Source organism: Cryptomeria japonica, chromosome 8 (assembly GCF_030272615.1).
Source record: "Cryptomeria japonica chromosome 8, Sugi_1.0, whole genome shotgun sequence".
Lineage (NCBI taxonomy): Eukaryota > Viridiplantae > Streptophyta > Pinopsida > Cupressales > Cupressaceae > Cryptomeria > Cryptomeria japonica.
The window spans coordinates 77,256,367-77,271,121 of record NC_081412.1 but is presented as its reverse complement, the minus strand read 5'-3'; the positions used below and the strand labels follow the sequence as shown (position 1 = coordinate 77,271,121).

At 37.9% G+C, this 14,755-nt stretch overlaps 1 protein-coding gene across 3 annotated transcripts in view; it reads right to left on the bottom strand.

The window, feature by feature from the left end:
- Positions 1-14,755, bottom strand: part of LOC131046348 (delta-1-pyrroline-5-carboxylate synthase) — a 163,788-nt gene that overhangs the window by 130,361 nt on the left and 18,672 nt on the right. For 2 of the 3 annotated variants that reach the window (XM_059209594.1, XM_057980073.2), the window contains exons 2-5: positions 9,961-10,032; positions 5,443-5,546; positions 5,108-5,210; positions 4,697-4,858 (exon numbers count right to left, since the gene is read on the bottom strand). In XM_059209594.1, the coding sequence (XP_059065577.1) occupies positions 4,697-4,858; positions 5,108-5,210; positions 5,443-5,546; positions 9,961-10,032 (441 nt within the window). Of the gene's footprint in view, positions 1-4,696; positions 4,859-5,107; positions 5,211-5,442; positions 5,547-9,928; positions 10,033-14,755 lie in introns of those variants that run through there. The other variant, XM_057980074.1, reaches the window with a different exon arrangement.

The following is a 14,755-nucleotide window of genomic DNA, read 5'->3' as shown; positions in this document are numbered from 1 at the left end:
GAAAAAATTTTAAAAAATATGTACGACAGTTGACCGTACGATCGATTTTAAAAAAAAATTAAAAAACGAAGATGCCACAGTGGGACCACCGGCGGTAGAACCACCGTGCGGTGATAACACCGACGGTGGGACCGCCGTGCGGTGGCAACACTGACGGTGGACCACCGTGCGGTGGCAACACTGACGGTGGACCGTGCGGTGGCAACACTGACGGTGGACCACCGTGCGGTGGCAACACTGACGGTGGACCACCGTGCAGTGGATACACCACCCATGCAAAGAATAAGACACGCAGCCGCACCGTCGTCAATGGTCCGCTGTACGGTTGAACTGCGTTGGGCGTGCGGAAGGAGGACTGTACGGTGTGCACGGTTGACCATGTTGTTCGTACGCTGGAGGTGTGTCCGTACAGTAAGGAGGGTGTTGACCACACGGGAAGGTGGTCGTACAATTGGAGGTGTCAGTGCTGTTGTTGACTATACGGGGAGGTTGTATGGTCGGGGTGCCATCAAGGACATTACAGAGGAAACAACAAAAAAAAAAACGACGACGACGACCAGATTGAAAAATCATTCGATGACATTTGGAGCCAGGGCGCTGAAAATATTAGAGTGGAGAAGAAGGTTTTTGACATCTTAAAATATCACAGAAATGATGCGCTGCCCCTCGACCCCGCTGGGGCGCTGCCCCCAGACCCCAGTTTATTTTTGAGCTACAATACACTTTTTGAGTTGGGCAAAGGGCATCAGAGAAGGCACGGTAAGTGTTGGGTTGTTCTGTACTGTGAGAAAGAAGCCTGCAGCTAAGCATTGGCGGGGAAGCCATAAGCCGTAGAGGGAGACGGATTTGGAGGTTGCGAACAAATTTGAGGGAAGGCATTGCAAGAACGTGAAGTCATACGACACCAGAGAGTTATTCAGTTCAATTATCAGCCTTTGGGGAGTGTGATGGAGGATTTGAGGCATCTCCTAGCCTTTGTGCCAGAGGGTTGTGGCCACCTCCAGGCAGGAATGGTACGCTTTGAGGAACTTGGAGTATGTCTCGGCTGGACATGAGGTTGCCTTGGTGGATGCATAGAAGGCTCGGGAGGAGCTGACCACCAAGTTGGAGGCAAGAGTAGTGTGAGACTTAGCTCAGCGTACCCAAGAGTTGGATGCCGAGAGGGCAGCACGGGTGGCTATCGAGGACAAATTGGCTAGTGAGACAGTATCATTTGAGTAGCAATTGGTGGAGGTTGAGACTGAAAAGCGTGTTTTGCAGACAAGTTTGGTTTAGGCATAGGAGGACTGTGATGTCAAAGGAAGCAATAATGGTGACATCCACACTTGAGCATCGGATGGTAGCAGAATAGGGTTTTCAGGCGAGGACGCAGCAGGTGTATAAGTTTCGGGCTCGACTGGCATCAGTAGTTCTGTTTAATGTCATCTCTATTTTGTATTAAGTCGTCCGGAGACGACTTCTTTTCTTTTGGGGGGGATGATGTTGGCGGCAATATTGTACATGATAATAAAACTAGTTAATTAAGTTGTAATTGTCTTGGTTAGTTGGCAACCGAGGGGTGGCAGTTGCGGTGCGACGATTGGCGCTCGCACCCCCTCGGTATCTTTATATACTTCCGAATGTAACTTGTGACAGACAACGATTATGAATAGAATAACACCTCTTATATTTTATATGATATCTATGGCATTATTATTCTGCATTACGCGCTTTATCTGTGTACTTTAAGTTATTCACCCGAGAGGGCAAACAGAGTTGGTCTTGAAGAAGGCCAAAGTTCTAAGTCTACAAAAGAACAGCAAAAGACCAACATTGATGGCACAAGGGATTCATCATCAAAAATCTGAAATGACGCTTTCAAAAGGCCTTCTACCTCAAGGCAAGCACATATGACCAAGTTTAACAATTCTTTCTTTTATGGTTATTGTTTCTCTAGCAAATATTTCGGACACAAGGCAATCAACTGTAGAATGTTTGCAAGAAATAACTTCAGATTATGAGTAAGAACTCTTTTGCTCCTCCAAGGAACTACAATGTTATATGTTATAAATGTAATAACTTTGGTCATATTGCAAAAGTTTGTAAAAGTGGTATGGCAGATTCCTCTAAGGAGAACAAGAAGGTTGAAAAAGAGGAGAAAGCAAATGAGGTTACTAATGTTTGGAGGAGGAAGGAGAAAGAAGTCTTAGAAGAATTCTTGATTGTGCAAACAGCCTTTCTTGCACAAAATGAAAAGGACATAGGTACGTTAACAATGGCTGTTCTAGGCATATGACCGGAGACAAGAGCAAGTTTCTCACTCTCAAGAATACTAATGGAGGTAAGGTAAGTTTTGGTGGCAATACATCTACAAAAATCAAAGATAAAGGTACCCTTGTTTTGGATGACTGTGAGACCAAAGTTGAAAATGTTTTATATGTAGGTCTGAAACACAATCTATTAAGTGTGAGTCAATTGTGTGATCAAGGACATAGTTTAGTTTTCAATTTAGATTGTTGTGACATTAGTAAAGATGGTAAACATATTGCTGATGGAAGTAGGGCTGCTAATAATCTGTACATTCTTCATGATATCAAAAGTGAGAAGTTGAGAGTGATTCCACTCCATCTTTGAATTGTTGTTTTGACTCTAGGGGAGCTTTCATTCTCATATTCTTTCAGCACCATTTCAATTATGCAGGTTGGTTTCAGTCGTTGATGGCAAAGGGGGAGCTTTCATTGTCAGAGTCTTTCAACCCCATTCTAGTTATGCAGGTTGATACCAGTCATTGATGTCAAAGGAGGGGTAGTAAGTTCAAGGGGGGTAGTATTATTTCAGAGCTTCTTTGTTTCAAGTTGGTTGCAAATGGAGTTGCCATCAATGACAAAGGGGGAGATTGTTGGATATTTTGTCATTGATATCAAAGGATAATGATCAAGGTTATATAAATTTTGGAGGATTACTCAAAGTAATAGGGAAGTATGCTTGGCTTTCTGGATTTGATTTGGAATGAGATGCTCATCAAGTTGTTGGTTATTTATTAGATCTTCATCAATTGTTTGGTTGGGCTACTTGGTTTCTTGGTCGAGCTACCTAGTTGTTCGGTTGAGCTACTTGGGTGTGTGTTTGAGCTACCTGGTTGTCTACTTGAGCTACTTGGCTGTGTGTTTGAGCTACCTAGATGTCTGGTTGAGCTACTTGGTTGTGTGTTTGAGCTACTTGGTTGTCAGTTTGAGCTGGCTGCTTGTCCAAGTCACCTGCCTACTTGTCCTTTTCAAAGTGACACATCATCCATGGAATTTTTAAATGAATTTCAAATATCATATAATGGATGTAATTTAAGGTAGGATGAACTGATGAACCATGTGTATTTCATATGCTAAATATATATTGTGTGTGCATAGCATATGAAAAAGTGGGATGCTATATTAATACTAAACGCAGGATGTAGTTAATAGAAAAGTAATTAGTGAATCGGAAATACGTGTGAGAGGTTCATAACTGCTAAACCACATCAAATCTTTACCCAACTTGGAATAAGAAAGCAATGAGATCATTGATAAGGCAAGCTCAATACATGTATAGTGGATGCATCACACTTAATATATGCCTTCCACCTATTCGTGAAACGTCTGCCGCTGGTCAGGCATTAACACACGGAGCATATGGATAGTGTGCATGGAGCAGGTAATAAGTAAGAATGCGTTAAATGAATATTATGAAGTGATGCAATACCAAGATGTGAGTCTAATACTTTATATAAGTCACCCGAGTGTTTTTGAAAAAGGGTGTTGTTGAATATCGCAAGTGTGTGTGTTAAGTTATAACTGTGTAGTGCAGAATACATACACGATGTGCAGCATACAAAAAGATATAGAGGTGTGCAAGTAGCAGAATTGAGTAGAGAAACGTGAAGTCCTAAAGGGATGAAAAAGTTAAGTGAGCTTATCATGGTATGAGCATTGAAGGTATCAAGCATCAATCTTAAGACGTTCAATTCTGGTTTATGATATATGGTGTGAATTAAAATCAGAGTGGAGTACACGTTGAGAAGGGTGAATGATGAAGTCAAATATGTGTTCCTTCATAGTGTTGAAGATAACTTGTTAAGGATTTCTCTCTGGAGTTGAGATGTGTATGGCTTTTGTTTTGTAATTGAAGTTCTGAGTATATGATGTAAAATTATTTTCAAATTTTCCTTCATAGTGCTGAAGATAACTTGTTAAGGATTGTTGTTTGGAGTTGAGATATATGTATGGCTTTTGTTCTGTAATTGAAGTTCTGAGCATATGATGTAAAATTCTTTTCAAATTTTCTGTGTTTTTGAGTAAGTGAAAACTGAAGTTGGTGCTTCAGCTGAATGAAATGGGTGCTTCAAGGAGGGTTGGTGCTCACTTATGTAATCTGGGTCGGTGCCGATTTGGCTAATGAAAGATTTTTAGCTGCCATGGCTTTTTACCCAAAAGGATTTTCCACGTGAACTCTTGTGTTCTTGTGTTTATGTTTACTCTATGCAGTTCATTCTACGTGGTTTCATGTTTTAAAAATTAAAATATCGATTCACCCCTACCTCCCACCCCTCTCGGTATTTTCTGTGTGCATTTCAGTAAGTGTATGGAAATAAGCTAGTTTTCAAACGAACTGTCATATCCCCAAATAATTAGCCAAAATAAATTCCAAAATAAAAATTTGGCATACTGTAAATAGGAATAAATACCTTGTATGGTGCTTTTCTTGTGCTCACTGCATCATTTTCATTGAAAATTGGAACCACACGCAGCTCTAGCAAAGAACCTACAGTTTCACTCAATTGTTTTCTGAAGTCTGAATCCTTGAATTCATTATCAGTTACAAGAAGTTGGGATGATGCAACATCCAGCTGCATGATAGCAAGAAATACTTTAAGTGGTGTAGCAAAAAGAAGAAAAGTCGAATTCTACTACATAATACCAATTCAGCTAATACATTAAAAATATTTTTTAGGACAGTGTAATAGGTCTATCACATGCTCAAACTAACTAAAAATGCAATCTATAATGTAATGCAATAAGTTCTCTTTCCTGTTTATCTCCTAATAAATTCTATTAAGCGTAATAAATATGGTAATCAGAAATAAGATATTGTAAACCTGACTAAATAGACTGTCATAGATAGCCATGAGACCACTTTGCCCAACTGCAGCACATGGTTTTCCATCAAGTTCAACCTGTGGTTTCTGGAGGTCTACAAAACTGTTCAATATTGTACACACAAATGTCAATATAATACAATATTATCAAATCATGGTAAATAACAGGGATGCCAACATATCCACATAAAATATAAATATGAAAACTGAACAGGAAAGTAAAGCATGCTAAACAAGGTGAAGCATGCATTTCAAGACTATCTTATGTGCATAAATTTTCTATGGTAAATGTAATAAATCACTGCACTCGCCCCAAGGACTGAATAAAATTTAACCTGCTGTTAATCAATCTCTGATAGCGAAGCCTTTGCCGACCAATCCCCACAGCGCCAGATGTAACAAGAATAACCTCGAGGCCTAATGACATCAATTCTTTAATCTGCATGCACAGAAGAAATATTTCATGATGTTCTTTTCAATATACATTAGCAGCAAAACTGTTAACTTTCTAGTCGAAGGTTTAGAAAGAAATATTTTACAACAGTACACATGAAAAAAAGGGGCCGGATTGGCCATGATTATGCAGAATATGTTTGTTAAATGACTATCTTCTACATCCCTTTTTAAATTTACTAGAAGCTAGTTTTTATGGACCCTTTCTATTGGATTAACCAGTATTACTATTAATGCCATTGTAGTTGCTTGAGATTGAGTTGCAGTCAGGCAGCCATGTTTTTCAGGTTTGCTTCTATTTGAATTATCAATTATTTTATTCTATAATCAAAGTTATAGAAACAATATTCTTCCTTTGGGGCTAGCAAGATACGGACAGATCAACCTAGCTGGGCAAAACTTATGTCTTCAGTCAAGGACTCCTTCCAGATTTCTAATACAATTGATTCTGATGGGAAAGGTTTATACAACTAGTGCTGGTTCAGGTGAGGATGAGTATACAACTGAGGACAATGGATAGACCCTAACATCATGGACTGCCTCATTAGTGGTCTGGGCCTGCATTGGATTCACTCTTCATTAAAAATAAGAATAAATACACAAGCATAGTAGAGTCAAGGAAAATACATCAAAATTACTCATGCATACTGGTATATGATGTTGCTTTTGTTTAACTCCCATTACAGCAAAGCTAGGAAATACAATGATTTGATTTAAAATTACAACCTGGTATTCTAGACAGTTGACTACAGGCTAAGCAATTCTATGACTTATAAGGCTGAGCATGCTACTCATTTGCCACACTTAGGATTAAGGCCTTTGTAAAGTCCACCACCTTCTAATTACCAAGGTCCCATGAGGGTGAGATGAGGGCATGCAATGAGTAAATATTTTATAATTCAGAACTTTCTGATCACCAAGTCTCATGAGGGAAATGTGAAAGAATACAGTAGATGGATAATGATTTTTATATGTTAAAACAACGATGCCCAAAAGATGTACTAATAGATTGCATGAACAATACAAATATGCTGGGACTGAATAAATATGCTAAAATATTTCAAATAAACAACATAAATACACATCAATCTGCTATTACAATATATTGTTGCTCCAAAAATACAAGACTTGCTGTTAAAACAAAAAGTTAAAAACAAAGCTTTCAGCACAAATACGATCTCTAGATGAAATTGCCCCTAGAAAATCAAAGGAGTTCTGCCCTCCAATCTCTAGGAAACCAAAGGGGTTTTGTTCTCAAATCTCCAAATCCAAGGGTTTTCATCCATGAATTGTTAATCGAATGCAAGGCTCAAGCTATGCCAAAAATTATATGAAAAATGGCAGTTGTTTCAAGAGAGTTAAGCACTTTAATTTATAGGGACCAAGAGGGCCAACTTGAGCAGTTGAGGATGTGAGTTGAATTTTCCTTCCTGAATATTGCCCTTCTATTGCCCAGTAGAGGGTGGCCTGGGCTAAGCTAAAAATTTGTTCCTCGGTACAAAGGGCTCAAATGTCAAAGCTCTCTTAATAACTTCCTAAAGCAATGATGGTTCAAATGCCTTAACTAGACCCTTGAGTGGTTCAAACTTCATATAGACCTTCAACAAAGAGAAAGGTGATCCTCTTTCCTAACTTGTTACATACCATCAATACAACTTACTGAAATTCTACTACATATGAATATATTGAGGTTTATTGTTTAATTATAGCAAGCTCTATAAACTAATCTTCCTCATCCTTCTGCTCAAATCTATCCAGCAACCTTTGGCTGAAATCATCAGAAATCTCCATAACATAACCACAACATGGTACCACCAATCATGGACAGTGCCCTCCAAATTCAATGTGTCAAACTTGACAACATCTTCTTCCATCATAGGGTTGAGTGTGAAGTAGGTTTGCAACTTTTGCAACCAAGCCTAAACAAAGATCTTGCTATTGCCATCAAACTTCAAAGGTAGGTGCATTTAGTTTGTTCGCCTTCTACTTCAATTTGTTTCCGTTGTCAAATTTCCTTGATATTCTCCAAAAAGTATGTCGAGCTCCCCTACAAAAGTAGTCTCAAGTTCCAATCATTCTTCTTTTGTAGAAACATGGGCTTAGCAGATTTTGGAATAAAATTAACCACAGGTTGGTTATTTGCAAATGAACTTTCTCCTCTTTGTGATGTTCAAGTATGACCTTGATTTTGAAAAGGAATGGTGTTGAGCATATTATTCTAGATCTGCAATAGCCGTGTCAATAATTCTTTATTTTTCCTTGTCTTATCTAAATCCTGTCATGGTATCATAAAATAGATATGCTCTTTGCTCATCTATCAAAGGTATTTCAATACTCCCAATTCACAGGCTAGCAGAAAGTTATCTTTGATAACACTATAACATCCTCCACAAATTTTAGTATTAAATATTTACCACTTTCTGAACACCAAAGCCCTGTGAGGGTGAGGTGAGAGCATATGGTCTAAATATTATAATTCTGCACTTTCTAATCACCAAGATCCCATGAGGGTGATCTGAGCATATACGTGGATGAATAATAATTTTTATATATTTTATTTAAATATAAAACAAAGCCTGGAAGATGTAGCGATAGATTGCATGAACAATACAAGTATGCTAGAGCTAAATAAATATGCTGAAATATCTCAAATAAACAACATATAAATATGAATCAATCTACAATTACAGTATGTTACTCCAAAAATACAAAACTTGCTAGTAAAAGAAAACAAGGTTTTCAGCACAAATACAATCTTCAGATGAGATTGCCCTCAAAAAACCAAAAGAGTTCCATCCTCCGATCTCCAAGGAAGTAAAAGGGTTTCCAAGGGACTTTGTTCTTGATCATTGAACACAAGGCTCAAGCTATGACAAAAATTATATAAAAATGACAGTTGTTTCAAGAGCATCAACACCTCAAATTGTAGGTACCAGGAGGGCTAATTTGGGTGCCCAAATCCCAACATCCCATATCCCACAAAATAATAATAATTTAATTCACACAAGATTCCTCCCCAATATAGCTCCCACTTTGTCATGAAACTTATAACTTCCCATTAATTAACTTGTCAAAGAATTTGTCATGATGTAGCTACCAAATGTCCCAGGGATTACAAAAGCTCATGCCCCCATTTAGAGATGCTCACAATTAGATATCATTTTATAAATTTATTACTTGATGTTTATTTTATTATTATATTATTTATTGTTTCCATCTCCCCAACTCATGGCTTATTAATTTATTACATATCCTCATCAAGAAAATATGGATAGGGTATGCATAAACTAAATTCACTAAAAGGGGAAATTATAGCCTTTCTTTTTTGAAAACAGATAATTGCTACTAGTACCTCTGGCTAAGATTTGATAGTTGTATGAATTACATATCAATTGATGCCCAGCCCAAGTTGCCGATACGGGTATGGGACACAGGTATGCCAGTATGGAAATTCTTTTCCCTTGGGTACAATGTGTGTATATATATATTTACAAAAAAATAAAAAATTTACAGAAATACAAAATTGTAAAACTAAATACATTTGATAGTATGATACTTCATCATTGATTGATGCCAATTGCCAAAATGGTAGTGATAAAGATAAATATTAAATGCAAATTGATAGTTCAGAATTTCAATGCTATGTGAATGTCATACGCCATATAATATATATCAGCTGCCCTTCAAAATGTCAAAATGAGAAAAGAGAAAGTGAGGAGAGCAAAATGATCTTTGTATTGGGCAAAATGATGCTTTTAGGGGTGTTTTACGGTTTTTGGATGCATGAAAAAAGTTTTTAAAAAAAAGTCTTTTTGTTACTTGGCACTAAGCACCTTTGGGTACCCACGGGTACACTTGTGTAGACACCCTGGGCATACCCAGACGTACCCCCGGGCAAAAAACTTACCTGGATGCACCCGGTACAGGTGTGAGGCAGGTTCTAGGTGTACCTGGTAACCTAGCGCCCAGCTTTTAAAACAAAAGAATTGATACCATAAAAAGCATTTTTTATTTTTTATCTCCTGAATTTAACTCTTTTCCTAGGATTAATAATAGAACAATAATGCATATTTGTCAAGATGGGTGTACCTGGTAACCTAGTGCCCAGCTTTTAAAACAAAAGAATCGATACCATAAAAAGCATTTTTTATTTTTTTATCTCCTGAATTTAACTCTTTTCCTAGGATTAATAATAGAACAATAATGCATATTCGTCAACATGGTAGTTTGATACTTTTCAATGTTCTGCAAAAAATAACATCCAAAATTTAGATTCCTTGCATTTGCATAAAAACTTTCAAGAAAATACAATGCGTACACAAATGATTTTTTTTCATTTTCTAAAAACTGGTGAACAAAAGTACTAACTTATGAAGCTCTACATCAACTGTTCACAGCACCTGTTCACATAATGAGCCTATCCGACCCAACGCAAGTCCTCCATCAGTTCTGGTGACAACAGCAGTTCCCACCTGCAGAAATCATTGTTCTCAAAGTCAGAACTCAAAAGCATGACATACGTGAAATTTCTGTAGGTTTGAGGTTAACATTATTGTGACAGACATTAGTTTTGATATAGAATCTTACAACTACAGGCATTTAAGTACGCTTCAACAAACAGATGCTAAGTAGAATTAACTCCGCTGTTACTAATATCTTTGGTCTATTCTCTGCATGGGACTTAAACCAAAAAACAACTTGACGAAGCAACTACTTACACAGGAAAACAGAACTTTGATCAGCTAGAAAGGATTTATTACAATCTCTTTTCTTTTCCATTGCTGGGATTTAACCAGTGTTTCTCCAAGTTTTGGGGATGCAAGGACAGAGCTTTGGGCATGGCCAATATATTTCCAGATCTCGGGGATGGCTTTATTAAAATAATATAAGAAAATTCATATTTAAAATTTTAAAATACGAGTTTATTAAAAAACAGCTTCAAGCAAGTGAAAAGAAGCTGAAACATAAAAGTTATATACAATGTGCTGAATTTGCAATGTCATTACAGCGATCCAATAATTCATATATAATCATTATAATGACATAATAGAATTTTTTAATTTATTAATATCAATAAAAGTCAAACATGCTAAAATTCATATGTGGCAAACATCAAAATGACAAATTGGCAATGCCAAAACAAGATAAATATAGCTAGTTTAAGCAACAAGCTTCAAAATTAGAGTTATCATTCAATGAATATCTCTGAAACTACACTTTATCACAGGAATTATTGGACTCAACTAGATCCTACAACATGACCTAAACCAATACCGCTTGCACATCTTGGCCCTCATCAACCTATTGTGGTTCCTTGGGCTCTACATCCTACTATGTTATTGGGCTTAGCTTGTACTCAAGTGTCTTGTAATCACTAGAATGCAGGGCACTACACATAGCAACAAGCTTCATAATTAGATTTATCATTCAATGAATATCTCTGAAACTACACTTTATCACAGGAATTATTGGACTCAACTAGATCCTACAACATGACCTAAACCAATACCGCTTGCACATCTTGGCCCTCATCAACCTATTGTGGTTCCTTGGGCTCTACATCCTACTATGTTATTGGGCTTAGCTTGTACTCAAGTGTCTTGCAATCACTAGAATGCAGGGCACTACACATAGCAACAAACTTTTCCACAATCTTCAAAGTAAGTCTATTCCTTTTAAGAGAGTGAATAAAACTATATGTAAACTAGTTCCTCTCAGCAATAGAGGAACCAGAAACTTGTGAAAAGCGGTGAATAAAAAGTGTACACAACAATCTTGACGGCCCATATAGTCACCACCAATTTTATTGTCCTATGTCAAAGTGTGCCTATCAAACTTTGTTGAGCTAATGTAGACATCGAGTTCAGTAGATTTGATCCATTTAGTTCTGATCCATTTAGATTTGATCCATCTATATATTTTTAAGGGTCTTCGTGAGGCCATTCCTAAATTCACGGTCATCAAGGGGAACAATTCTATCAAGCCTTTCCAAATACCATTTTAGGTTCAATACATATGCAACAATGTGTAGAGGGGTCTTTATTTTCTCCAACTCCTATTGAATGATGGGTTGAATATGCTCAAAATAGAATTGTAGGGTGAGGACTCTCTCACAAATGACAAGTTTCATCTGCCTAAGCATGCTATCAATGATCTCATAGATATCTTAAAGGCTGGAGTTTTTAGAATCCTCAAATCTAATAGCACTAAAAGCACTAGATAAAAATATATGTGATGTATCTCATATTTGATGAAAATCATCTCTAACCATAATCTCATTCACCCTCTTCCCCTGCTCTTTCTAAGGTTCCCCCCACCTAGTCCAATCATGTGTCATGATCACAAGTTGAAAGGGCTCTTGCAACTCAAGCATCCTTTCCAAAAGAAAGAAATATGAAGAAAATCATGTCTCAGCCAGTTTTAAATAACAAAAAGTCCTTCCTTGAAAAGGATCAAAACAATGCCAAACAGGGAGGTGATTGCAGATGAGCATTTGCACCTACCTTACATCCACCACAGCCTGTTTGACCCACACGATTTTCCCAACATCCATGAGTGCATTGTCCATGGCATGCACACAACAAAGGGGTCCGATAGATTTACCTATAAGTGGACTCAACTAATCTACCTATTGCCTTGCACATGTGTTGTATTAGTAACCACATGCACTACATTTTGAGAACTAACCTCCTCAATGGCATCTCTTAGGACCTAAAACTAAAACTCTAACATACTCACATTTTCTCAAGCAATCAATCAGCTAAATGAAGTAAGACTCTTTCTTATATGTAATTATAATGTTGATGAGTAGGTGGTGTCTAATGTTCATCCACACAACAATGATTATGCTACATTTAAGTAAAATGATATATCTATGTACCATTCATCTCCTCCATCAATTAGGTAACCTTGGAATAACATTTTTCCAAGACAGTGGTCCTCAATGTAGCCTCACCAAGACACACATAAGTAACACCAAGTTTTCCTACCTTGCTGTTCAAGAAGTGAACTAGTAATAAATTAGTTCATTAACTGAGGAAAAAGTTACAATATATGGAGGTTACAAAAATATTGTAGACATTAATTATAACACCTACATCTATCTACCTAATACTGTAGACACATTAATTACAATATTGACCATTAACATTATATAGAATTATTATTCTAAACATACTGCAACTGAACCGATCCGTCTTCTACCAGCGTGCGGATGTAATGGCAATGAAGCTCGACATGCTTAGTACATTCATGCAAGACTAGATTTTTGGCCAGTTTGAGCACCCCTTGATTATCAGTATACAAGGGAGAAGGACCTGCTTGCGGCATTTGTATGTCGGAAAGCATCCTTCGAAGACAAACTGCCTCACATGCAGCCTTGACTGTTCCCCGGTATTCAGCTTAGGTCGAGGAAAGAGCCACAACCTGTTGCTTCTTGCTGCTCCAAGTGATGGCACCAATACCCAAACTGAATACGTACCCAGAAGTGGATTTTATGTCATCCACTGATCTTGCCCAATCTGAGTCAGTATAACCAATCAGCTTTGGATCGTTGCACCTACCATACAAAATGCCATAGTCTAAAGTGCCTTTCACATATCCCAGTACTCACTTCGCTACAATCCAATGATCAGCTTTTGGGGCTGTCATGAAGCGAGAGATGTAGCTGACAGCAAAACAGATGTCAGGTCTAGTGGCAATGAGGTAGATGAGGCTGCCTACTAGTTGCCTGAATTCGGTTTCATCTACTGCAAGTGAATCAGACTTGGCTGATAACTTCGGCCCTTTCTCCATAGGTGTGGAAGCAGGTTTACAATCCTGCATTCGAAACTTTTCAAGCAAATTGCAAGCATACTTGGACTGTGAAATAAAGATACTGTCATCAGTCTGCCACACTTCGACACCTAAGCAATAATGGAGAAACCCCAAATCTATCGTGTCAAAAGCTTGGCACAAGTCCTGTTTGATGGCTGTCATCAAATGTGTTGAATAGCCAGTAATGATCAAGTCATCCACGTAGACAACAAGAAAAAGGATATCATCACCAAATAGTTTGACATACAGATTAGTGTCAGAGGGACTGCGCTGAAAACCATGTTCAACCAAATACTGATCAATCTTGAAATACCAAGCCCGATGGGCTTGCTTCAGGCCATAGAGGGCTTTTACTAGTCTGCAAACCTGATGTTCCTTACCAGGAACCTTGAAGCCAAGAGGTTGAGTCATATAAACTTCTTCTTGCAACTCACCGTTGATAAATGCACTCTCAACGTCCATCTGGTGAAGTTTCCATCCAAAACAAGCTGCAATGGTGAGAAGAGGCCGAATTGTACTCATCTTGGCAATAGGAGCAAAAGTCTCCTCATAGTCAATGCCCTCCCGCTGTGTAAAACCCCGAGCAACCAATCTGGCCTTGTACTTATCCAAAGTACCATCTGCATGATACTTGACTTTGTAAACCCATAGATGGAACACTCGCAGAGTACTCGGTGAGTTTCAAAAACTCGTCGAGTTTTTACCACTTTAACTCGCAGCAAAAACTCGTCGAGTAATCGCCGAGTTTTTGCAAAAACTCGACGAGTTTCTATAAAAACTCAGATAGACTAAAAAAAGAGGCCCAAATATAATGTCCCCCAAATAATTAAATAAACCATGAAAATAAATATGATATAATATTAATTAATTTTTATATTAATATTCTAATTTGAGGATTAATATAAATAATTAATATTGTTAACTTATTATGAATAAATGTAGTTCATAAAACTACTTCGACGGTGAATAAAATGGCATGGCATAAGCTTTTGAGTTATGCCTGGAAGAAGAAATATATCCCTGTGTGTCAAGATCCGAACTATAATAATTCCCCTTTCGTCAATGGTACTGGCCTATTGGTGGAGTCGTGGCTGCGTAAGCAATGGGATGGAGTCATGCTTGGTGTATGTCGTGGAGCACTGCATTGGCGTGAGGTCCAGAATAAATATATATGCATAGACCCTATGTTCGTGGTGGGGTATTATTTCCAAACGCGGTGTCAGGTGTGTTATTTCCAAACGCAGTGTCGGGTGTTATTTCAGAATGCAGCATCGGGTATGATTTCCAAATGCAATGCGGGTGTGGTTTCCAGTCGGGTATGATTTCCGACGCCGTGCGGGTGTGATTTTCTAACGCAGGGGAGTCGACACAAACTAACGT